Raw genomic sequence first — 26,341 nt, forward strand, 5'->3', positions numbered from 1 at the left:
CAGTACTACTGTAGATGATAATGTATGTCGTAAATTTCAATAAGTTGCTGCAGCGCTATCCCTAATCACTCGGTATATATGTGTGATGGAGGAGAACATGCGTCGCTACTTTTCTCAATAATCTGAATACATGTATGTAGCTCGAAACCGGCAGATACCTATAGAAGAAAGTGTTTGCCCTACCTGTAACAACCATGTCCCGTGTCTATAAAGGGGATATAATGTGGGAATGGGCCCGTCTATGATGATACATATTGCGATCTTTCACAGTAATCTCACTGGCTATCAGATTGAGGGTATTTTTCAAACATAACCGGTATTTCTATCATTGTATTTAAACAGCAACATTCTTCGAACTTTCTCCATAAACGTCCGCAAGATACATCGCACACTACCCCTTTCTCTCTTGATCTCCTGAAACGACTGTTGCAAGGTCGAAGAATCCTGGACAAAGTAGAAAAGTCTTAAGACTATTCCCTACAATTCTGTAACATACACATCGTACCCTTAATGGGTAGAGCTTCCGTTATCAGAAGGACAACGATACCATTATCTCCAATGTTGTAGAAAACACCCCACTTACTTAGGAAAACAATAACCCACTGAGATATTGCTTTCTTGTCAGAATCAATATTTTCGGCACCTGTCAGATATGAACTTGAACATGCGAAGTCTGCCTCTATGTCAGGTTAAAGGTCTGTAAGATGTTTAGCAACACTGGGGCGTAATAGTCATAGGCCTGCTCCAAACAACGGAATATATATCTTGTGAGAAGGACTTCTCCGACAGGGAAAAATATAGCAATGCAATATCACATTTACTTGTGTGACATTTGCTTTCAGAATCTGGGTTTATGGATCGTCAATTTAAACGGGCAGAGGTCCAACATGTAGGGCTGTGCAATATTACCGGTAAACCGGTATTTACCGGTACAGTATCTGGCGATACGATTATCGCTATATGGTTCAGATTCTGCAATATATCGGGTCATCCAGAGTTAGGTCCCTTTGAATTATCTGAGCTTGATTTCCATAGCAACAAAATGTGATCTAAAAGCGACAAATATACTTTTGTTTCCTTTCTGTTTCAAGTAATATTTTACAAGTGGAAGTGTCTTTATAAGTGGCTCCAAAAGTGCCAAATATTCTACCAAATGCTTTAGGTTTTGGGGTTTGAATGGTTTCATATGTGACGTGTTGGAGGAATTAAGTGGCCTCATATGGACCAACCTCTTTAGAGAAGCAAGAGTTATGTTCTTGTTGTGAATAACACAACGTTTCGGAGTGTATACTTGCTCCTTCATCAGGTCATGAATATTCACAATAAAGAAGTTGACATCAACAAATTTTGCTTTTCTTATTCATTCCACTTCTAAATGCCCTTCAAAGATTTGACCAATCTTCTATTCGGACTTATAAGAAGAGCTACTGGCTCTGAGTTACCATTCCACAATTCACATCATTTTGTTATTTTTGTTTCTGTTTCATAATGGGACCTATGTTATCAATTAATGATAACAGCCAAAGTTTTATAAATTTTGTAGGACTGTATAATGACATTCTAGTCAAGGATCTTAGTTATTGGAGGTCACATGAGATTTTAAGCTCATGTAGTTCACCTAAATCATGTTTTTGTTTCATTTTACAACAGTCCATGTTAACACGTTTATATTGGAGTTTAATCTGTTTGTGGATATTATGTGCAGTTCCATTGATACTTTCACACAGAACTTTGATAACAATATCCATAAGGACATTAATAAAACCGTAACCTGCTTGCTTGACCTTTTCAGACACTGTTTTTCTCTAACTGATACCCAACACTCCCATACACGCAAGACCCACAGACCAAAGCACGAACAGACAAAACCTAAATGGTTTGACAAAGAATGTGAAATTTTAAAACGCAGAAAGTATACACTTCTCGATAGATTTAGAGTGACAGCCGATCCTGTGCATTGCACCAAGTATCTCGATGCAAAACGAGACTTTAAAAACCTATGCAACCACAAAAAAGCGGTATATGAGACAGATATTGAAAATGAAATCTTAGATGCAGCAAAGAGCAATATATGTAAAGACTTTTGGAAGGCCATTAAGAAACACAGCGAATCGAAACGTAGTTGTTGTAACATATCAGCTGATAACTGGTTTGAATATTTCAGTTCACTGCTCAACCCACATAACGACCATAAATCCCACTTTGATGATGATGTAAAACACTTTATCGATAACCATGATGTTACAAATTGCGACCAATGTAAAGACTGTGACCATATGTTGTGTGATGAAATTACGGAGGAAGAAATTAGAAAATCAGTTCATAACTTGAAAAACGGTAAATCCCCTGGGGCAGATGGTATCCCGGCGGAGGCTATCAAAGCTACGTGTCATGTATTGTCACCTTTCTATAAACGTCTTTTCAATGAAATTTTTAATACGGGGAAACTGCCAGAAGCTTGGCATTTAGGCATTATAGTCCCATTGCACAAGACAGGAAATAGAGATGACCCTAATAATTATAGGGGAATAGCGCTTCTAGACATTATCAGTAAAGTTTTTACATCAATACTTGACACGCGTATAAAATCCTGGATATCAACCAAAGAACTACTCTCTGAGTCACAAGCTGGCTTCCGAAACAGTTACAGTACAATTGACCAGATATTCATACTTAACTCAATAATTCATAAATACATAAGAAAAAAACGTGGCAAATTCTACTGTATATTTGTAGACTTCAAAAAAGCCTTCGACACTGTTGATAGGAATAAATTAATGTATGTTCTTTTGAATAATGGTTTACATGGCAAAATAACCTCTCTGCTTCGCAATATGTATTCGAATGTGAGAGCAGCTGTGAGATGCAGTAAGCAGACTATGATTGATGTATTTATGTCGACAGCCGGAGTCCGACAGGGTTGTATACTGTCTCCCGTTTTATTTATTCTATATATAGAGGAACTCGTAAACGATATTGTGAATAGCGAATACAGTGGTGCATTCATTGATGAAACTGTAGATGCATTATCTATCTTATTATTTGCGGACGACGTCGCCATTTTGGAGATAGTGTCATAAACTTGCAGAAGAAAATAGACGTTCTTAAATCATATTGCAAAAAATGGGGACTGTCGATTAATACCGAAAAGACTAAGATTGTTGTATTTAAAAAGGTGGTGGACTTTCAAAAATGAAAAATGGTTTATTGGCTCTGAAAGACTGGAATCTGTTTCCTATTACAAATATCTCGGAATAGTGTTTTCATGCCGGAACCTGTTTTCAAGAGCTTGTGAGGTTCTGTGTAAACAAGCCGAGAAGGCGTTATATCCTATCAAAAAATTTATATGTCGATTTAAATCTCTTCCCCCAGATACATGCCTTAAGATTTTTGATGGCAAAATTCAACCAATCTTGCTCTACGGCTCAGAAATTTGGGGAACAATGTATCGTCATAACATTGAAAAAGTCCACTCTAAGTTTTGCAAATTTGTCCTAGGAGTTGGTTATCGCTCTCCTAATAAAGCTGTTTTAGCGGAATGTGGAAGATATCCACTCCAAGTCAATTATAAAACAAGAGTTATATCATACTGGTTACGACTACTTAGCCAGCCAGACGAATACGTTTGTGTTAATGAAACAAATATGGACACCTTTAAGTTCATGTATGGCGTTATTACAGCAAAGGCTTAGCGGAAGGAGAAAGAACACGGTTCAGGCACTGTCAGACTTTTAAGAAAGGTCACATGCAGCGCAATAATGTTCCAATTATGTACTGCCAAAAACTATTTTACGGTAGTGATGCGCGAGCTGAAGAGACTTTAGAAATTACGAGTTGGTTCGTGTAGCGTGTTTCACCTTGCTCCAAGAGAGATAAATTGCTATTCTGTTGGGACAGCTAGGGACACTTGCAAGGACAAAGGGGCAGCTCATCGGCCTTTTGTTCACCACTCACAAGATTTGCCAACACCGCAGACAAAGCGTTACTGGTACTGGTAGCAAGAGCGAGTGAAGCTTAATAAGCCATGTTAGCTTGCGTAATACTGCTTTCTTAATTAGGCTCTTTTGATGATAAGAATAACGAGGTCACGTGAACGTTGATTTCAAACGTACTAAAATGTGTGAAAGTGAAATTACATGAACCAAGTAATTCACATGATGGAAACAAATGACCATCTTGCTTGACCACAGGTAACATGAAAGTGTATGAATCGTTCATATACATACTCCTGAAATCCAGTATGATACATAAATATCTAAGGTGTGTAAACATTTGCAAATTTGCAAATTTACATGTGTTTCCCCACCTCAGTAAATTTACGTGTTTCCAACCTGAGTAAACTTAGAACGAAATCGGAAATTTCAGCACCCATTGAAATTCAAAGGAATGCATCGGAAATACTGTATGATTATGTATTTACTGGGGTATCTGTTTTGCAATTCATGTTTGGAAATACTTGACAATCCGGTCATGGCATACATGAACGAGGTACTTGTGCATACGAAAATGTACGATGAGCATATGTTTCAAAGGTATAGATTCATATGAAATATATGCCCGAAGTTAGGAAATATCTGAAAACATACGTAAATCCGGTCATGGCATGCATTTCCTACTGTTTTTACGTTTATTTCAGTGGTGAACTATCAGGCTTTTGATCCTGTGTATTGATTTCACTTCTTAATCATGTTTAAATTAGCATCTGTGACACTTGTATAACCCTGATATATAGACTTTATACAAGTTCCAATTTTGTTTCCTGACTAATTCATAATCAGAGGTTTAAGATGACAAGGTATGGTACGATCTGGTATCGATAAGAAGCATGGCTTTTGAAACGAACCTGCGACAATGTAGTGTACTGACATACATGGAGCACCTACTCTAATATGCGCCGTAAACAAAAACCTTAAGCTTTTTAGCACCAAGTATGAGAGCTTTGCACAATAGTGCCTTCAGCTATAGAGTCGCGACAGGGAATGATAATGAATTAATTAGCTTACTTGTATTATCTAGAGACTTGATTCGTGGAGCTGAATGGATTTAACGATGTTGTGACGTCGCGTAAAACAGATACAGTACCACTGGATCTCATGTCAGTATACAGTCGGGATCTGGGTCTCTGAAGGTGAATCTTGGTCGGGACTGGCACTTGGCTGTTGGAAGAGATATGTTAACATTGCTAGCAAACGGTGGCTGAGGTACGTAAAGACTTAACAGTTACATTTGCTTTGTTTGTGGGACTGATTCCTTATGCTTTACATTATTGCCGTTACATAGATGTGAACTTGAGATTACAGATTATTGTGACATCGTCAGATGTTACGTCGTCACAGTCAATGGAAGTCAACAGTGCACTTAGTCTGCTTAGCTGTACCTATTGTAATGATCATTATTGCTGTTTACTAACCGAACGGTTGAAGGAAGGAATTTTGGTGATCAATAACATCTCATTTCCCTGTCATTTGATCATAAATTCATACGCTCGTCGTTAATGGTGATGGCTTTGTCACGGATATCACAGACGATATCACAGGCAGCATATCAATGAGTATCTCACACACGACTCTTTTCAGTCTAGCAATGTTTGTAAGTTTAGATAATTTCCAAGTGACTTTTGTCCCGCAGTTCATTTAATGTCAAATGAGTTTGAGATTATCTGAACATATGATACACATCATGATTCGTGCATTCAACAGAGCTGCTTTGAGTTCTTTAGAACGCAATAATCATTCGACAGAAATTTCTGTAAACGAGGGAACTGACTAGAAGTCACAGGGTGTCTCTTGACATTGCAGCGTTTGGAAAGCGTAAAATATTACGTCAGTAGGTGTTTAGTGTCCGCTCGTTTGTTGTCCTCAGAGGACATTATGGCCACAGGTGTTGTCCATAGTTTAATGCATGATTTGTGTGACTAAAACGTTAGCAAGATTTATATGACGGATTAGAAATTTGTTGTGACGGTTATGAACGCCTATATTGATGTAGATCATATGCTGTGTTGATGGGGATATGCTGGGTCAGGGGTGTGCCCTTTGGGGTTGCCCCAAATGACAAATTCTGGGTTCGAATCCCAGATTCCCTCAATTATGCTTCTACATCTGTCATCGCCCGTGCTCCTGAGATCACCAAAGTGGTAACCATCGACCTGCATCCCTTCAACTGAGGCATCGCGACGTCCACGGTGGAAATACACTGAACCCACCTGTTGTGGAAAGGGAAGTTGTTTGTCGGCCATAGGTATCATCGCCTGTCAATATGCTTTTTTTCATGGACTAATGCTAAAGTATAATGCTGACTTCCTTGTTTTGTAAAAGCACATAAGTGTAAGTTGATGTTATGATATTCTTTGTTTGTGTTTGTTCTGTTTTATGTTTGTTTGCTTAACGCCATATTCAACAATATTCCAGCTATATGGCGGAGGTCTGTAAACAATCGAGTCTGGACCAGACAATCCAGTGATCATCATGAGCGTCGATCTATACGCAATTGGGATACGATGACATGTGTCAACCAAGTCAGCGAGCCTGACCACCCCGATCCCGTTAGTCGCTTCTTTCGACAAACATGGGTTGCTGAAGACTAATTCTAACCCGGATATTCACGGGTCTTTGATATGAGTATTCAGATATGAATAGGAATATTATTAAACAATAATTTTGTTTAAAGTTTTGTTTGACCAAACTCTCATAGTAGATAATGATTATCTAAACACATTTCTGGCAAACATTATATCAGCTGAATGTAGCAAGAGGTAACAGCCACACACATCGCACCATGTCGAAGATATCATTCATTTTCCTCACAGTCTTCCAGCGTTACATCTTGTTTTCTACAAATGTTACTTAAATCGCTATCTTGAATTTACGCGAGAAAAGCAGTTTCCGGACTTGGAACATGATGGGCAGTTTGTAGGGATGAAGAAGGACATGTTATACTAACACTGTCATTCTTTGGCTAGCAGTGGGATAGAATAGATTCCATACTTTCATTCGCAACGATGTGAATCATCGGATTGCCTGCTCCAGATTTGATTAGTTACAGGCAGCTGTCATACCTTTACCATACCTTTTTGCTCACAGAATATTTCAGTTAAGGATGCGCAAAACTTCTCATACCTTTACAACGATTTTCTGGACACCTGCTTGTTATGACGGAGTGTTCAGACGGTAAATGTGGCTAAATTACATTTGCCTTTGACCCACTTAATATTAGAAAACAGGAAAGGGATTAACTTACCTTAACGTAACGGGAGATTAAACGTTCGACACCACTCTCTTCTTTTGAACCCAACAAAAATCCTGCGAAAACTCCACAGAATAACTGTAGTGACAAATGAGAAGCCTGTATCGACAAGAGCCCGTGAACAACAATAGATGAAAGCACATGGCATAAAATATCCAAATATCTGAAGGAAGTAGTACAGCTCAGTTACAGTTCTTGCGTTGTTCACGGTTTCCCGAGTCAGTACAATAAGGTTGTAGCATTTGGAGGAAAACAGTTCTGGTGGACGGGCCCCATGAAGTGGGTAGTTGGTCATAATATCAACCACACAAGGTAGAGACGACAGAATGTATAACAAGTGATAACAACAATCTTTAATAATCTGTCATTGATCAATTTACATTTGTTTTCCGTGTATGAATCTATCGCTAGTTCTTTCGCCGCGCTATTTTGAAATGTATCACAACATTTATCTGATCTATAGGTTTTAATTCAGGCATATTTCGGTATGTCAACATGTAATGAGCGAGTGAGTTTAATTTTACGCCGCTTTTAGCTATATGTCAGCGGGGTACACCAGAAATGGGCTTCGCACATTGTACCCATGTGGGGAATCAAACCCGGGCCTTCGGCGTGACGAGCGAATGCTTTAACCATTAGGCTACCCTACCGTTGAGTTGAGTTGAGTTGGGCTTTACGTCACATCGGCATTATTCCAGCCATATAGTGACGAGAACAAGTCTGCATTAATATACATTGTAAGTACAAAGTGGTTTCGTTTCAAAGTCATACATTCATTACGTTGTCATAGCACTAGATTGAAAAGCAGATACATTCGTTATTGACATTACACAGTTACATTTTATGATATAGATCGACTTCCCTCAGGCAGTTTAGTATCAGATGAGCGCTCACGCTTGAGAACAGATCTTTCAGATTGGTTGCGTGATAATGCGAGTCCCTGCAGATGTAAAATCCACACAGTCAAGCAGAATATGCTTGACGGTGAGAGCCTCATCGCAGGAGAGACATATGGGGGGTCCATCCCCATCTGTTTTTAGCAGATAGTCATGTGTAAACCGACTATGGCCAATACGACATCGTCGTAAAATTACTTCATCATGTCTTGACTGGCAACCCAAGCAGGTATAACCGACTGTTGGCTTCAATTCATGGAGTTTGTTTCTTCCTACTTGGGTGTCCGACCTTTTTGGCATCAAGTCCCGAGTATAGCTTTTGATAGTGGGTTTGAAATCACTGTACGGGATTAGCAGTGGAGATAGGGGCTTTTCAAGAGCTGCTTTTGCTGCAGCATCGGCCTTAGTGTTACCTGCTATGCCGACGTGACCCGGCAACCAGCAGAGGATGATGTCATATTGGCTAGTAGAAAGGTCGTTGTACAGTTCTAATATGTCCAGGATGATTGGGTGACTTGAAGTCACGTTTAGAAGTGCTTGAAGGCAGGATAATGAATCTGTAAATACGATGAAGTTTTTGGACTGATTTTGCTGTTGAATGTAGGTCAGAGCTGAGAAGATAGCTTTGGCTTCAGCGGTGAAAATGGAACTGTTGTCGGGGATCCTAGAGGAGACAGTCTTGGCTCCAATGACTGTAGCGCTGGCAACTTGGCCATCGTCCTTGGACCCGTCTGTGAAGATGGATCTGTGAGTGTTATACTTCGAACGTAACTGGTTGTATTCCTGTTGGAACACCAAGGGATTTGTTTCAGACTTTTTGAGTTTGGTGAGGGTAAGATCGACCTGTGGTTTCACCATTTGCCATGGTGGTGAGGACAGAAGTCGGTAAGGCGCAATGATGTTGAGATCAATTTTAGCTGCAGATATGAGTGGTTTGATCCTTATTCCAAGTGGTGGAACCAGGCTTGGCAGTTTAGGAAATAAGTTTTCATAGAGCGGGTTGAAAACACAGTTGTATGCTGGATTGGACTCATTTGAACGTAATTTAGTGATATACTGCAGTGAGAGTTTAATGCGGCGTTGTTCAAGGGAAGGTTCATTGGCCTCCGCATATAGACTGTCTACCGGAGAGGTCCTAAAAGCTCCCAGGCAGAGCCTTAGTCCTTGGTGGTGGATAGAGTCTAATTTTTCTAAATTGCTTTTGCAGGCTCCACCGTAGACAATGGAGCCATAATCCAGTTTACTGCGGACTAATGATCTGTACAGGTGAAGGAGGGTGGTCTGATCCCTTCCCCACTCTGTATTTGAAACTACTTTTAGCAAGTCTAAAGCCTTCAGGCACTTTGTTTTCACATATTTTATGTGTGGTAAGAATATCAGGTGGCGGTCGAATATGAGTCCAAGGAATTGGCCTCTTCTACTACTTTGATGGGAGTACCATCTAAAGTTAGGTCTGGATCCTTGTGTGGTTTGTACTTACGACAAAAGTGAATACAATTCGTTTTGGATTTTGAAAACCTAAAACCATTTTCATTGGCCCATTTTTGGATTTGTTAAGGCAGAGTTGTAGCTGCCTGTCTATTGCGTGCATGTTCTTACCACGACATGAAATATTGAAGTCATCCACGAAAAGGGACCCATCAACGCAACTGTTCAGAACGTTAGTGAGGCTGTTAATTTTGATGCTAAAAAAGTGTGACAGACAGGATGCTGCCTCGGGGGACGCCCTAATCTTGGTGGAAGTAGTCAGACAGTGTGGAACCCACCCGAACTTGGAATTGTCTGTTATTTAGAAACCGAGATATGAATTGAGGTAGTCTACCCCTCAATCCAAACTCGTGTAAATCTTTTAGGATACCATGTTTCCATGTTGTATCATATGCTTTTTCTAAGTCGAAAAGACCGCCCCCCAATATGTAATGATAATGGCTTCTGTACTATACTAACCCAAAAAAGAGGCATTTTGTATTTTTAAAAATCTATTAATTATTTCAATCAAAATCAGTCAAAGTATGTAACAAAAGTGTTGATAACATGATTTTACACAATTGCACAAGTTAAAAAACGACTTTACCTGAAAATGTTGAATTTTATGATATTTCTAACAAGGATTCAAAAGTCATCGCCACAACGCAACATAAATCACCTTCCAGTTGAAATTGTGCAGCAAAAAGCATGCACTGTCTGGCTATAAAAAATCCAGATTACTTTCGGAAATCGGCATTCGTTTTGAAGGAGTTTCAAGGTTAAATCAGTCACCACTGCAGCCCAAGATCGGTACATCCGGGTACTACATTTGCGTGATCGTACTGCTACGGGTGAGAGCATAGCAGCAAGGGTGCGTGGACTTCGGAGGATATCCGAAACTCTTTTTGTGGATGAGTTATATATGTTTGAAAATACAGCAATTTCGCAACAGATTTCTGAGTTATGCGTTTCTTTTTGGAATAGCATATATACATTTGTGTTGTCCCCAACAGGGCAGCCATGTGTACAAGAGACTACAACACACAACTGTATATTCAGTTACGTTTCTGGCATGTTCAGAGAAGACGTAGAATACAATAGTGAAGGATGACATGAGACTTAATGATCTAAAACTTAAATGACTTTGGTGGAATCACGTGAAGTAGTTAACATGGCGTTACAATCAAATGTCATGTCTAATTGTTGCCAGTGAAGCAGGTCAACTGGAATTCTCTTTACTGTTATTACTGTTTCTAACATGCTTCACTAAAAGACCAAAGGCGCCCATAACGCAAGTCCACAGACCCACAATGCATCTGTGGAATGTCGCGTGACTAGTCAGCTTCATCTGGAGGTACTGATCTAAACTTTTATTGGAAGTAGAAATGCGACGTTCATATTGCTCCATATGGTTTACGATAATCTCAGATTTAATTAAAATAATAACGAGAAGATATTTAACCCAAATGTAAACCGTCTTCAAACCGTTTATCATTTGTTTCCTTGGTTAAGCGCGTCTTAACGCAGGGAGCAGACACGTCAAAAGAACAGCAAGTGAGTCAGTCCTGAACGAAGATTGTTACTTTAGGTCGCCGACACCGTCGCTTTTCTGTTTGTTTTCTGCCTTAGATTAATCGTCGGTAAGGAATACAGTTCGCTCAAGCAAGAGTCTTCAAGATTTAACCATAATAGTTCAGGGCTGTCACTTTATAGTGTATTACACTGGGGTGGTGGGGTAGCCTAGTGGTTGAAGCGTTCGCTCGTCACGCTGAACACCCGGGTTTGGTTCCCAACATTGGTACTATGTGTAAAGCCCATTTCTTGCTTCCCCCGCCGTGATATTGCTGGAATATTGCTAAAAGTGGCGTTAAACTAAACTCACTCACTCACACTTATTACACTATACATAAGAGACAGAGCGCTCGGCATTTCTTAATTATGAGTTGGAGTGAGTGACTGAGTGAACATAGTTTTACGCCGCTTTTAGCAATATTCCAGCAATATCACGGCGGAGGACACCAGAAACGGGCTTCACACATTGTACCCATGTGGGGAACGAGCGAACACTTAACCACTAGGCTCCCCACCGCCCCTCTGGGTTGGAAGAATCCTACCGGTGTGTCTTGTGACATCAAATACTTCAACAGTCGTCGACCCGTGAAGATCCGGGGAAGAATAGGTCTTCAGCAACCCATGTGCTTGCCATAAAAGGCGACTATGCTTGTCGTAAAAGGCGACTAACGGGATCGGGTGGTCAGTTTCGCTTACTTGGTTGACACATGTCATCGGTTCCCAATTACGCAGATCGATGCTCATGCTGTTGATCACTGGATTGTCTGGTCCAGACTCGATTATTTACAGACCGCCGCCATATAGCTGGAATATTGCTGAGTGCGGCGTAAAACTAAACTCACTCACTCACTCAACAGTCGTCAATACAAGTGTGCTATTCCTCTGTAAGCCAAGGCTCTGACTTGTATCGGCTCGTGATGAGGGTGCGAGTCTTTATCTATTATGTGTGTGTAATCCACAGACTAATAGCGTTGTGTTGATTCTATTTTATCGGATCATATCCCGGAATACAAAGAAACAATCTGGATAAGTAACATCGCCAGAATACACATACATCCCATTATAAAACCGATCTCCCTTTTTCTATTTGCACGAGCATAGCCTTGTTAACAGGAAAACGAACGACGCGCCCTGAAAGGGTGGTATTGTAATAACTCAATAAACATGTCAACATCGGAAGTGGCCTCCATTTGCACAGTTGATACAGGCTAGGACCCGACGGCGCGTTGTTTAAGACACTACAACATTACTAACAGCCTGGGGATGTTCCATGTCAACCAAAGCTTGGGCTTACTGACCTACCGCTACCGACAGGTTCGGGATCTTCCGGCCATGAAGTTCATCAATTCATGTTTCTTATGTCACAACACGTGTATATGCGGCCGTGTATTCGCTCAGCGGGTTAAACATTATAACCAACGGGGTTGTTACGACGTAAATTGTAATAAAAAACGCAAATTGTAATACTTGCAGCCAAATTGCAATAAACTTGACGTAAATTGTAATAAAAACGTAAATTGTAATAAAAATTGACTTAAATTGTAATACGCAAATTGTAATAAAAATTGACGTAAATTGTAATAATTTTCGTTGCGGTAAAATGTAATAAGTATTTACGTAAATTGTAATAACAGTTTTAATCACTCGTAAATACGCGGGTGTTTGTTTTTCAAATAAGCTTGTTAGGTCGATAACTCAAGAAAGAAATGATGGATTTCGTTCAAATTTGGTTCCAAGATATATTGGCGAGATTCACCGACACAATGAAATGGAGTGACCTTGAGATAATTTTGTATCATGTCTTTTCGCAAATATCTTTTGAGGTTTTGATATGTATACATATAAAGTGGGGGTGGGGTAGAGGTGGGTTTATAACGGGTATATCTAACACACTTGCATGCATGTAGAGTCGGAGAGGTGGGTGGGTGTTCTAACGGGTATAACTACGAGGGACGTTCAAATAGTAGTCAGCCTCACCTAGAATATGATACAAATGCAGCTGTTTTTATTTTTCTACATATTATCTGTCAGCCTCAAGCAAATTGGTTTTGCTATGTTGCAGCCTCACGATCCCCATTTTTTGAGACTTTGTATCTTGGCTTGGTACTCCGGAAAAACGTAAAATCGGCAATAAAATGCATCACAAACTTCAGGAAACAAAATATGCTATGTTTGAGATTGGTAGAAGTCGGCTAGAATCAAACTTAGATATTTAACTGCACAAAAAAAGCAATTTCAAAACTACAATCGCTTGTTCAAATGACTCTCCATTCTGTTTACTGAAAGAACTCGAGTAAGAAATGATGGATTTTGTTCAAATTTGGTACCAAGGTTTATTGACTGGAGATTGGAGATTTACCGACACCACTTGAATTTAGTGACCTTGAGGTCATTTTAAAGGTCACAGCGAAGGTGTAACAGTTTTGCACATGCCAAGCTTGGTAGCCGCGAACTCAGGACAGAATTAATAGATTTTGATCCAATTTTATACCAAGGTGTATTGGCGGGAATCCCCCAACACCAATTGAAACAAAATATGCAAAACACATGTTGTATGTTGGTAAAAGTCAAACTTAGATATTAAACTGCACAAAAAAGCAGTTTTAAAACTACAATCGCTTGTTCAAGTGACTCCCCCTTCATGTTTACTGAAAGGGCTTGTTTTGGAGACACTACCCACGCACCCCCTTTATATCAAGATGTATTGGCGGGATTCCCCCAACACCAATTGATTGGGAAACTTGTGCTCATTTTAAGTTCACAGTGAAAAGTGTTTTGCACATGTCTAGCTTTATAGTGCAAAAATACAAGACAGAATTAATATGTTTTGCTTAAAGGTAGTACCAACATGCGTTGGACGTATCGTCTAACGCCAGTCGAATTCAGTGACCTTCGGATTATTTTCAAGGTCACAGCGAGTATTCTTGCGATATCTCCAAACCTAATGGATGGAATTTGTTCGCATTTTGTATCAAGGCATCAGATGACAGTTTCGGTAACGTTTACATAATTTTCAGAGTCAGACAGAGGATAATTGCGACATTCAGATATCGACATGTGGCGGGGGTAATAGCTATGTTTGTGACAAACGCTTTGTCAGTACTAATTTTCAAATTTTTGTTAGCATATGGTTTCTATAATTTCATGTTAATTCTACCAGCTGTGAAATTATTCGTGACACGTCTTAAAAAAGCCAGAGATTATTTGTGTATGTTTCGAAAATTAAAGTTAATTGTTTTTCATTATGGAGTTATTTTCGATGTTGACGCAAGGACATATTTTACGAGCAATAGCTTTCAATAATTTAATGTTATTTCTATTACATATTGAAGTTCTTCATAGCATATCACCAAATAACAGGATATTGTTTGTTTACGCGTTGAAATGTACGTTTATTCTTCTTCATTTTCGAATTATTTTCAATGTTGACGCAATGACATATTTGAAGTTAATTTCATGTTTTGATCATATGTTATTTATTATGATTTATGTTTCGATCATACATTCATATATTGCGTTGTCATAGTTTAACCTGGTTCGCATTATTCTCTTCATCATATTACTACATATTATTGTATTTTTATGAGAGGGAATTTTAAGTTACATTTGCTAAGGATATCATAAATCGCTGGCGCCTGGTTATTCCTTGCCACATAGCAGTCAGTCTGTCTACTCAGTTGTTGTATTTGATCTATGCATTTAAAATAAAATGTAGAAATGATATTGAATTGCATCATTTGCTTCAAGGAATTGATCAGTTGTGCTCGTTGTTTCATCTTCATTAAGTTATGATGGCTTGTGAACACAAAGATTACACATGGATTGGACATCATCAATTTATTTGATCGGTAGCCATGTTGTGTACATCAGTGACGTTCTTTTACACAAAAGTTGTACAGGCACCCAAAGAAGGAATCAGATTAGGGATGTATGTAAAAGTTGGAATGGTTATGACTAAATCGGAATATGATTCTTAAGTACCATACATTACATCCCCTTCGTTTTACTAAAGAAAACCTTCATTTAAAATTTACCAAAACTTATTCATATTAACACATAAGCAGCTAATAAAATATTCAAACTGTAACTGCAAAAACTTTAGGCTAAACTCTTAACACTTAACTTTCACATTGATAAAAAAAATATAGTTTAAAATTAACAGTCTTTCAAAATATGTTTCAACAGAATGCTTTAAACTGAATGTCAATCTTCAAACCGCCCCGGTTTGAACACTGGTCGACCACTTGACGTGCAGGTAGTTGGGTTTCTCATCAGAATGCTCTGAGGTCGGACTGGATAGTCTTGCTTCATCGATGAGCTGGACGTTGGTTCAGGTGTTGTTGGTTGGTCTGGAAGAGTTCTTTGGTGGGGTTTATGTCACGTCGATTTCTCCGATATGCAACACCGTTCATAGTTTTCAGATGGTAAGACCTGGGAGTATCAGCTGATTTTGTGATCGTTGCTGGTACCCAATCTCTTCCAAGTTTCACTCGCACTTTGCCGTCCGGATACAGGGGTTGTCGAACTTTGGACGTTCGATCATAATACTGTTTCTGGTACATTCGCGCCTCTGTTATTGCCTTCCGAACATTCTCTGGGTTGACCACTTTCGGTTGCAACATCTCATTATGGCAAGGCAAGTTTGTGTTGAGTCTTCGACTCATCAGCAGTTGAGCAGGCGATCCAAGAGCACATACAGGGGTGTTCCTATATGCAAGGAGTGATAAGTATGGGTCTTCATTTCTTTCCTTTGCTTTCAGCAACATTCTTTTGACTGTCTCAACAGACTTCTCGGCTAGTCCATTAGCCTGAGGATAGGTTGGAGAAGATGTCACATGTTTGAAGTCGTATGACCGTGAGAACTGTTTGAATTCACTTGACGCATATTGGGGTCCATTATCCGAGATAACTTTGTCTGGCACTCCATGGCGTGCAAAGATTGACTTCATATGGGTTATTACAGAAGATGCCTTTGTGTTTGTCAGTGCAGCGATCTCTATGTACCGGCTATAGTAGTCAACAACTAGCAAGTGTTCACGCCCACTGAAGTGGAAGACATCTGTTGCCACCATTTTCCAAGGAAGACTTGGAATATCTGTGGGAATCATAGGCTCTTTGCTTGGCATCATTCGATATTGTTGACAAACACTGCACAGATCTACCATCCTCTCAATGTCACTGGACATCCGAGGCCAGTACAGAAGATCCCTGGCACGATCTTTGCACTTTTGCATGCCCATGTGACCTGTATGAATTCTCTCCAACATCTGCTCTCTCATTACAGTGGGAATAATTACTTTTCTCCCTTTAAACAGAATTCCTTCAACACGACTTAATTCGTCACGAAATGTCCAATAGTCACGGGTTTCTGAGACACATTCCTTGACCGGTGTAGGCCATCCATTGTGGATATACTTTGCTACTGCTTGTAGCGATGTATCCTGACTTGTTGCAGCTCTGATGTCAGACATCTTGTCGTTGGAGATTGGCAGGTTGGATATGACCATGTGTACATATGCTTGTACATCGTCATCTAGCGAGTTAATGTTGAGCAGTTTGTCTGTCTCTTTAAAGTGTCTCGATAGCATATCTGCCACTGGGATCTCCTTCCCAGGTGTGTACTGAACGGTCATGTCGTACATCTGTAGACGAATACGCATTCTTTGCAGTCTCAGCGGAACAGCATGTAATGGTTTTTTAAATATTGTCTCAAGTGGTTTATGGTCGGAGATGACCTTGAAGCTTTTTCCAAAGAGGTAGTGGTGAAAGTTTTCACACCCGAACACGATTGCCATCATTTCCTTTTCTATTTGTGCGTAATTACGCTGTGAATCTGTCATTGCCTTTGAGGCATATGCTACAGGTCCTTTCTCCTGTAACAACACGGCTCCAACGCCATTTTGTGATGCATCGACCTGAGGAATCACATCTTTCTTTCGATCAAAATACTGCAGCACAGGCCCTGGTGACCTTGTGATGAGATCTTTTATCTCACGAAAAGCTCTGTCATGATTTGATGTCCAATCCCAGTGTGAGTCGTTCTTAATGAGCTCACGGAGGACATGTGTTTTCTCTGATAGAGATGGCGCATACTGGGCTAAGTAAGTAAACATACCCAGGTATCCTTCAAGCTCTTTCTTGCAGGTTGGTGTTTCCATTTGTCTCACCGCCTCAATCTTCTCTGGGTCTGGCTTCATGCCCTCAGAAGTAAGAAGCTCGCCAAAGAACTTGACTTCTGTTTGGCACAGTTGAAGTTTGTCAACATTTAGTTTGATACCCTTCTTGCTTGCTGTTTCCAGTGCTTCTTTCAGGTTCTCGTCATGCTCCTGAATAGTTCTGCCTGATATCAGAATGTCATCCACAATAGGGTGAGTGTCTTTCAGATCTTCAAATGCTTTGTCCATACGTTTCTGGAACACTTCACTTGTACTTTTAATTCCGAATGGTAAGTGCAGGAAGCGATACCGCCCAAACGGTGTGTTGAATGCTGTCAACAGTGATGACTCGTGGTCTAAGGGAATCTGCCAGTATGATGACTTATCATCAAGGACTGTAAAGTACTTGTGCCCAGCTACTTTGCTTGTAACATCTTCTATTGTTGGCATTTTGTAATGTTCTCTGCGAACTGCTTTGTTAAGATCTGCAGGGTCCAGACACAAACGAATGTCACCCGAGGGCTTGGTGACTACCACTATTGAGTTTACCCATTGTGTTGGCTCATCAACCTTACATATTACTTGTAGGTTTTCCATACGCTGAAGTTCCAACTTGACTTTCTCTTCCATTGCTATAGGCAGCTTTCGCGGTGCATGAATAACAGGTGACACACTGTCACCCACCTGTATCCTGTACTCTTCTTTCATATGACCAAGTCCCTTGAATACATGTTCATATTCCTTGATCATGTCTTCAGCTTTACTTGAATGACAGATTCTCTTGGCTTCTACCGATAGAAGAACTTTTACGAGTTTCATGTCTTCACATGACTTCAGACTCAATATGGAAGGTCCTTCTTCACTCACAACAAAGAATTTGAGATTGTCACTTGTACCTCCATACGTACATTTCAGTCTAACAGTTCCACGAACATCCAGCCATCTACCTCCGTACGCATGTAATTTTGAGTTTGCTTTCTCCAGCGGTCCTAGAGTGTCAGCATAATTGTTGTAGTCACTTTCTGAAAGAATGTTTACTTGTGCACCAGTGTCAAGTTTCATGCTGATGGAATGATGATCATTCACTACTATATCTGCGAAAACTTCTGTTCTGTCAGCTTCATCAACTGCGTCCACATTGTTGTTGATACTACCAATAAAAAAATCATCCTCGAAGTCTTCTTCTATAGCATGAACTTGAGAATCAGGATTGCGTTTGTTGTTTTTTCTGGAATATGTCTGTTTATCAGAATTCCTGGGAGGCGGCCTATGTGACGACTTGTATCTGCATGCTGACGCAAAGTGGTTCATCTTATGACAGTTGAAACATTCCATACCTTCAGCTGGACATCTGTCTGTCCTGGCATGTTGCATAGCACATTTCGGGCAATGTGGTTGTAGGTTCTCACGTCTACCATAGTTCTGTCTTCTATTCACTTGTGTTGGGGGTCTAGAGTTTTTTCTGATTTCTTCAGTGTTACATGATGAACCTGGGATTCTGCACTAATTTCTTTCATTTGTTTCTTGCTAACTTCTACACCTCTGGCGATTGTGAGTGCTTTTGTCAGATCAAGATCATGTTCTTGGAGTAAACGTTCTTGAATTTGTTTACACACAATTCTGTCTCTGATCATATCCTCAGAAATTAGACCAAAAGCACAGTCTTTAGCCAATGTTCTTAAATCTGTGAGATACTGATCAACTGATTCATTTGGGGCCTGATTTCTTGTATAGAATCTGTATCTGTTGATGGTGACATTTTGTCTAGGTACACAGTGTGCTTCAAACCTTTCCATCAAAGTTTTCACTTTTCCTTTATCACCTTCCCCAATTGTCCGTGTATTGTAAATATCACGACCATCCTGAACAATGTATAGCAGAAAGTAGCTAAACTTTTCACTGTCTTGCTTGTTTGTAAGAGGGCCATCAAACAATAGTTGAATTGTCTGTTTCCATTTCTTCCAATTTTCCGCCAAATTATTTGACTCAAAGTTCAGAGGATGAATGTCTATTTTAGTTGCCATTTTCACTTTAAACACTCACATTTGAGAGAATCCCACTTCTGACACCATGTTTCATCTTCATTAAGTTATGATGGCTTGTGAACACAAAGATTACACATGGATTGGACATCATCAATTTATTTGATCGGTAGCCATGTTGTGTACATCAGTGACGTTCTTTTACACAAAAGTTGTACAGGCACCCAAAGAAGGAATCAGATTAGGGATGTATGTAAAAGTTGGAATGGTTATGACTAAATCGGAATATGATTCTTAAGTACCATGCATTACACTCGTTATCAGAGTAAAGTCAAAACTTTTTTCTGTAAGGTATACAGTGGAAGTTGACACCTTAATTGTTATGGGTAGACCAAAGAAATCATTTATTTAGTTTCACCGCTCAAAATACAACAAAGAATTCAACGGGTGGCATTAACCTCAAAGAATGATCATAGCAATGCTTATAACCTACGAGGGCAAACATATCGGGGATAATTTGTTTTCATGCGATATGCACCGGGTAAAATATCACTTTGTCATGGTGACATGACATCATGAACAATGTTATGACGTCACGTTGCTTCTAAGAAGCCGCCTTCTAAATACAACGATGACGGGGAGCCTGCCTTTGTTGGAAAGTAGATTATCGCGTAATTTCCGCAATTAAAGACTTCGGTAATAAATAGAAAATTATATTCGTGACCATAATATGCTAGGTTAACGACCTAAATATCGGCATATCCCTTCTCTGGTTCCGAAAATACCAAGATTTAGGCAGTTGTGTTGTAAACTGATATTTATCTTCTATAAAGTCGGCTATATTTAAACCATGAGAAATGTCGTCAAATAATGTCTGATGACAGTTACCAACGTCCCAATAGTGTCCATATATATTAGAAATCTAAAACAATAAAGCACAACCTCACTACTTTTATTGATAAATGACAAAGGATTAATCAACCATATTAAAAGGTTTTCAGGCTTGAAGGACGAAGCTCATTAAAATCTATTGCCAGCTCCCTTTTAGAGACTGATAAAAGGTTCGAAAATGTGGGTCATAAATGCATGAAAGTTTTTATTGTTGTTCATACCCGTTAGGCCTCCCGCCTCTACATGTATTTGCGATATAACCGTTAGAACCACCACCACCCCCTCTATGTCTTAACACCCGTGAAGATCCGGGGTAGAATAGGTCTTCAGCAACCCATGTGCTTGCCATAAAAAGGCGACTATCTTGTCGTAAGAGGCGACTAACGGGATCGGGTGGTCAGTTTCGCTGACTTGGTTGACACATGTCATCGGTTCCCAATTGCGCAGATCGATGCTCATGCTGTTGATCACTGGATTGTCTGGTCCAGACTCGATTATTTACAGACCGCCGCCATATAGCTGGAATATTGCTGAGTGCGGCGTAAAACTAAACTCACTCACTCACTCACTCTATGTCTTAAAGTATGCTAGATATAACCGTTAGAACACACCACACCACTTTTCTGCCCATTTATTCAATTGGGCTAAATCATAGTTGAGAGTTGCTTCTATGGATTTTACATTTTTTCCCGCAACACCGATTGATGTGTCATCGGCCAACATTATTGTGATATTTTGTAAATTTCCAGGTAAATCATTGATATATACAAGGAACACAAATTAACAAATTAACAACACGATAACCCTCTGCTATGTCCTACGTAGGAGATATGTCCTACGTAGGAGATACTAAGTCCTACGTAGGAGATACGTAGGAGATACTAAGTCCTACGTAGGAGATACGTAGGAGATACTAAGTCCTACTTAATATCTCCTACGTATCTCCTACGTAGGACTTAGTATCTCCTAAGTTCTCCGTAGGACTTAATATCTCCTACGTAGGACTTAGTGTCTCCTCCGTAGGACATAGCAGAGAGTTATCTTGTTGTTGAAAACTCTGTTAACTTTTAACAGGCTGTTAACGTGACGTTAAGTTAACACACCTAAGGACCGCCGCTAACTTTTTAACAGTGTGGTTAACTCGCAAATGGCGTTCATGGCTAACACTGCTTTCATGATGCCAGTTCAGCAAAGAAAGGATAGGGTGTATCGTGGACTGGACTTCGATATTGGAAATTTTTCTGACGAAGAGTTACATACGAAACTGTATCTATGCACATCATAGGAACTAAAATACATGTTGTATAAGTACATGATGCCTACGTTTCATCTTTTAACACTTGTGGAAAGGTTTATATATGCTTTACTACACTAAATGTGTTAACTTCTTCTGTAAATATTATTCAAACAAACACTTTCAAAGAATATAACACGTACACCCTATACCCACGTATGATATGATATTGAACAAGGCTACATGTAGATAATTAAATTAGTTTCATGAAAAAATATCCGAACGATTACCTTATGATACTGAAAGTGTAATCGGCTGGATATGGTGATTGTGTATACTCTTATTCTACCGACCTTCACCTCAGAGAAATTGCCAAATACACTCCCATTTTAAGAAAGAGAAGAAGCCAGAAATGCCGATTATTACCGTTGTCGTTCTGCGTGATTTTGCGTCAGTCATGGCGTCACGCAGCACAGAAACTTGACAGTTTCGTGTAAACACATCACATTTCTGTATTGTATCTATTTTTAATTTCCTATTTCTTGCTACTATGCTCTTTCCATGCAAATTGGGTGTCTGAAAATTTGAGAAAATGCTACACAGTGTAAAGTCTGAAATTTTCTTTGTTTACATTTCAAACAGGTGTTGTCTTTCGAGCACAGCAGTTGTTTCCACCCCCAATATCTTTCGTTTCACTTTATCTAGACACTTGGTATTGGTGCCAAAAAGACCAGTTGTAATTAGATTCTAAAGATGTATGAGGAATTCAGTAGGGCTGGGACGAGTAGGAAACAATGGAATCGAGTACCCGCATGTACGTACCCGAATCGGAATCGAGTACCCGGAAATGTAAGAAATACATTCGGGTCAACTTTCTGAAAATTCAGTCACGATTTGACAGAGATTATTGTAGAAAACTTGAACAGTTGGTAATAAGATATTAAAACTGACCTCAAGCTATTTAATTTTACGCCTGTTTAACCAATATAGAGAGTAACACCATTACTTACACTCCTCGTTATAACAACGAACGTTTTGTTCCTGCTGCTACTGTAACTTAACTACTCACTGCTCATGCACAGATAAACTACAGTCATTAAAACTATGCTCCATTAATCGGACAATACCAATTATGTAAAAAACCCGTGAATTTCCGGGTTAGAATATGGATCTTCAGTAACCCATGCTTGTCGTAAGAGGCGACTAACGGAATCGGGTGGTCAGACTCGCTGACTTGGTTGACATATGTCATCGGTTCCCAATTGCGCACATCGATGCTCATGTTGTTGATCACTGGATTGCCTGGTCCAGACTCGATTATTTACAGACCGCCGCCATATAGCTGGAATATTGCTGAGTGCGGCGTAAAACTAAACTCACTCACTCACTCACTCAATGATGTAAATGTGTGTTACGTCAAATATGAAAAAGACAAGCTATTGTCTGCCCTTGTCATTATAGAGCTCTCTCACTTTCCGGATAATCGATTCCTAGAAATAGGACTCGATTCCAGCTGTACCCGACCCGGATTCGAGTACCCGAGTACCCGTCCCAGCCTTAGAATGCAGTGATTCATTTGTCGCCGCTGGATATGAAATATAAGTGATGTAATTGGCGTTTCAATACCGGCCTTCGCGAAACGTGATTTTGTAAACACTATCCAATAGGGCGCAAAGTGCACTTGGGCGTTCGTGTGAGTGTATTTATGAAAACATCTGAACACGATTCCAGGCTTATCGGCAACGTGTCAGAATTATTAGTGATTTTATTAAAAACTGATATCATTGTTAATTAATATGCTATTTTTGAAAGTCTATACTCCAAGTAATTATCCGGTTTTGTTTTGATATGTCCATCTGGCATCCCTTCCCATAGATGGATTTTAATTATATTTTTACTAATCATTTCAGCAATAGGCCTAATTTCTTTTTCATTCTTCGAATGTTTTAATTGAAGCAAATCATCTTTTAAAAATGCTGTATTAATTGACGGAAACTTAGTTGGCATAAACATTGCTCTCGCAACTGATGTGTTGGAAAATAAACATAACATTATTATGTATCTATTTCTGTTGTGAGTGATATGCAGGCCTACTTCGTAGTCACTTTGATTAAATGTTATATTTGAATATCGAAACCTTTTTGTCACAGCGAACGCAACACTATCTCTTGTCATATTACACGATAATATTTGGAATTTTTAACTTATTTTATAACAATATCTGAATGCTAATGTTATACACTGATAGGTTCATATAAGGAATACTATGGCACAATAGTATTTCTCTGCCGAATCGTTGCAGCGTTCTATAATACACTTATGAAATATAATACATGTTTTCCGTCCTTGAAGACATTGAAAAGAACCATCTATGCATTAAATGGAGGTTCACCTGATTAATGAGTATCGAGGAAATTATGTTTATCTACTACAGCGTTCTATAATGCACTCATGAAATATAATATGTTTTCCGATCGTGAAGTCATTAACAAGAATTATGCATTTTCTGAAGTCACTTGTGAATTGCACTAAATGAAGGTTCATCTGATTAATGAGTATCGAGGAAATTATGTTCATCTATAAATTAGACGCAGCTTCATGTTTTTCAAGACATCTTTCCGGAATATGCGTCTGTGAAGGCGTTCAGATAATGACGATATTGCACAGTATTATTCTTGAGATTCTTGTCAAAAGTAAGGTCGGATAATAGATCGATTTTATTCAGCAGTGTTTGCCCTGGGGCCTATAGTACGATTACAGTTTGATTACTTGCACGTGGTGCTAGTAACATATTAAGTTTCTATTGGTATTGAATGCATATTTCAGATAAAAGCTATGGTATTAATTACACAACATCTATATTGTTTGATGTTAAAAGATTTGGCAATGTTTGTTCATACATTACAATTTTTGACAGACTTGGCAAATAGTTAATAAATGATATTGATAGCATCTTCACGACTTGGCCCTACAGTCATGACAATTTCAGGAGCGAAAAGTGAGCGATAGGTCTTGTGGGAATTCAAAGATTCATTAAGACTGTAACCGTCTAAGCGTAACTCTGTGTGTAATATTTATACATTTTCTGTCCACGGACAACATGCTTCTAATATTAATATTATTTTCATGGATTCATCATATTTTATCTAAAGCTGTTATATAGTTTTTCATTGAAATGTCTTTTCTGTTGCTGGAATTGAAGTAAGTCCTACACGGAGCTGGGATCATATGTCTTTGAAATATAAATTATGCAAACGGCTGGAACCTTGTGTTCCAATAGAAAACGTTCGTAACGCTACGACATTCGCATGCCTATGATAAACTATAGTGTTGGCCTCAACCATTGACTGGATTACATTCTCTTCGTCAGCAGAGAAATTTCGACTTCTCTTTTTCCTCGGGGTGCAGGCGACATTTTGCGTTTCCATTTTTGGTAAACCGGAAGCAAACAGAAAACGGAACTATGGGATATATGGAAGCTAACCAGTGACGTTAACCACACTGTTAAACTTTGACGGCGACGTTAGCTAACGGCATGACTAACCATGTTTTGAACAACGCATATTTAACGTTCGGTTACCTAACGGCGGGTTAAGGTTTTTACCGGCCGTTAGGAGTTAACCGGCCGTTAAGATAACCGAGTATTGAACAACCGGGCCCAACTAAGTACATTTCCACGAACACCATCATTTTCTAATTTGTGCAATAAACCTTTATGCCATGCCCTGTAAAAAGCTTTTGAAATATCACAAAACAGCGTACAGTAAAGGTGGTGATTATCTAGGACTGAGCATATATTATGATAAATGTCTATGTTGAGATGTAGTAGAATGACTAGCAGTAAAACCTGATTGGGATTTACTTCAAATGTTATGTTCATGGAAGTGGTCGTGCACATGCTTTACCATTATTCTTTCAAGGATTTTCCAAAGGACAGGTAATAAACTAATAGGTCTGTAGCTAGTTGGGAGGGATGCATCTCCTTTTTTCAAAATAGGAGTAACATTACCCGTTTTCCACAATGTAGGAAATACAGTCACTCAGTGATATATTATACAATAAAAACAGGTCCACTAGATTTGTTTGCTGGTAAGGTATTATCAGATACCTCCTTTTCGGTTACAATGACATTTGTTATACTGTTAACACAGCGATGGCTAACAGGTGGCAAAGTCTTGCCGCCATCAGTAACATTTGAAACAGATACAAAATATTCATTGAATGTTTGAGCTTTATCCAAATCTGTAAAAACTGAAGGTATCCCAGAATCATCAGTGACAAGAAGGGGAATGGGTCCCGATGAAGTAGTAACCACCTGATTGAGTAGACTGAGGTGATAAATAGTTATCAAAAAAAGTTTCCCTTGGCTATTCTTTTTAGATTATTTACTTTATTCCTTTGCTTTTTGTATTTAAATAGCTCAGAAGTATTCAGAGATCGAAATGCTATTTTCCTTAGACGTTCTCTTTTCTTTTAAGTATGTTACGAGGGGCGTTGAAAAAGTAGTCAAGCTAACTATATTCTCGATGTCCAATTTTTCGAAAAGAAGCTTCCATTTTATTTAGAAGGAATCATTAGCAAAGTCATATCCAAAATTTCATGTGGGTAATGTGGTTAACGAGATATTAGTCATTACAACATTGGGGTATTATGTTTCTTGCAAATTTGCAGAAAATGGAAAACGATCTCCCATTTGGTATCTAGTAATAGTAATAGTCCGCTTATATGACCCTCACATCCAGGCACATTGCCTGCTCACGGCGCTACGTACATTACTATTCCCGATCATAGGACACTATCGTAGTTTCCGATACTTTTTCAACTCCCTGGGGACTGTGCAGCCATGCTGCCTGTTGGGCGCAATGAACTAAACACTCACATTGCCAGCACATACTCACG

The 26,341-nt window shown here is 39.2% G+C and overlaps 2 protein-coding genes across 2 annotated transcripts in view; one reads left to right on the top strand and one right to left on the bottom strand.

The window, feature by feature from the left end:
- Nucleotides 1-5,018: 5,018 nt before the first annotated feature.
- Nucleotides 5,019-26,341, top strand: part of LOC124292238 (putative GPI-anchored protein pfl2) — a 64,187-nt gene continuing 42,864 nt past the window's right edge. Inside the window, exon 1 of the mRNA XM_046729291.1 lies at nt 5,019-5,201. The gene's annotated coding sequence lies outside the window, so the exon portion shown is untranslated. The remainder of the gene's footprint in view (nt 5,202-26,341) is intronic.
- On the bottom strand, nt 15,488-18,646 carry LOC124292204 (uncharacterized protein K02A2.6-like). The gene has a single exon (XM_046729256.1). The coding sequence runs from the start codon at nt 18,644-18,646 to the stop codon at nt 15,488-15,490; it is 3,159 nt and encodes a 1,052-aa protein (XP_046585212.1).

Source organism: Haliotis rubra, unplaced genomic scaffold (assembly GCF_003918875.1).
Source record: "Haliotis rubra isolate DU_JTF1 unplaced genomic scaffold, ASM391887v1 Scf51, whole genome shotgun sequence".
NCBI lineage: Eukaryota > Metazoa > Mollusca > Gastropoda > Lepetellida > Haliotidae > Haliotis > Haliotis rubra.